At 32.7% G+C, this 1,230-nt stretch overlaps 1 protein-coding gene across 1 annotated transcript in view; it reads right to left on the bottom strand.

Moving 5' to 3' along the window:
* LOC106473292 overlaps positions 1 to 1,230 on the bottom strand; it is a 23,577-nt gene that overhangs the window by 4,414 nt on the left and 17,933 nt on the right. Inside the window, exon 10 of the mRNA XM_022401755.1 lies at positions 362 to 603. Coding sequence (XP_022257463.1) covers positions 362 to 603 — 242 coding nt within the window. The remainder of the gene's footprint in view (positions 1 to 361; positions 604 to 1,230) is intronic.

Here is a 1,230-nt window from a genome sequence, read left to right as displayed (position 1 = left end):
ATGACTTTGAAGAGTTTACATCGGTAAAAATCAGTGACATACGTTTTATCAGGTTTTTAATAATAAATCTCATTAACTTAGTATAACAGAAAATTAAACTTTATGTTCTGTCAACAACTAGAAAGCTTCAATTTGTTTACAATAACACAAGTGTTAAACTGTGTTAATGCTACATTAAGTCATCCATTGAAAGAAGCTCAATATTTTAAATGTAAAATATAACAGTTTATTTTCCTTTTGACGTTATTTTAAAGGCTTTGCTTTACAACTTACTTAGTCGATAACAAGTAGTGCATGAAAAAGAAACCTCCGTTATTTCGTTTAAGACAAATATGTCAAATCAAGAAATATCAGTTCGAGCTTACCTGCTGTTGGACCCTCAGAAGGTATGTCAGACCGTGATAGATAAACATTCAGAAGTTCATGTACTTCCTCTTTCTCCTCTTCGTTTGTACCATTAGATGGCGATGCTATTGTGCTACTTTGGCCTATGTGGATGGGTGAGGCGGCAGGTCCTGAAATTTCTGTGCCATTCGAAACAGATCTCTTTCGGCGTCCCCAAGAGGGAAATGTTCCGGGTCTGCCAGGGTCACTACATATGATCTGTAATAAGATAATGTTTTGATAAATTTTTTTCTCATGACATTTACTATTAAAGCTATAAAAAAATAAAATAAGAGCTTTATAAATACTACATTCATTAGTGAATTATACAATGCTTAAATATCTACTACAACGGAGAGAGCTTAAACATTTATTATGAAAGATCGCAAGTTCCTAAATTATAGAATCATTTGTCATTATACAAGTATATTTTTGTTTCATCAGAATGACACCTTATGCATAGAATCAGCTAAATGACCAAGTCAGAGTATCCTGTGGTTCAGGCATAGCCGTCCCAATATTTTTTTCCTATAAGTCAGGTGAAATGCAGCTAGTCGACAGTACACAATAATAAGACTGACCGTCACTGTTATAACGTACCCACAGATGAAAGCACAAAGTGTTTGGTAACACCTTGTCTCGATCAAGAGACTCTTGGGTCTCCAGTCTGATACACTAACCACTAGGTTACATTCGGACCGGACACATTTAATCAAATAGTTGTTTATATAAAATAATTAACTGGTATATATCACTATAATAGTTGTTTATATAAAATAATTAACTGGTATATATCAATATAGTAGTTGTTTATATAAAAAAATTAACTGGTATATATAAATATAG

Source organism: Limulus polyphemus, unplaced genomic scaffold (assembly GCF_000517525.1).
Source record: "Limulus polyphemus unplaced genomic scaffold, Limulus_polyphemus-2.1.2 Scaffold6049, whole genome shotgun sequence".
In the NCBI taxonomy this organism is placed as follows: domain Eukaryota; kingdom Metazoa; phylum Arthropoda; class Merostomata; order Xiphosura; family Limulidae; genus Limulus; species Limulus polyphemus.
This window is presented reverse-complemented; position numbering and strand designations above follow the sequence as displayed.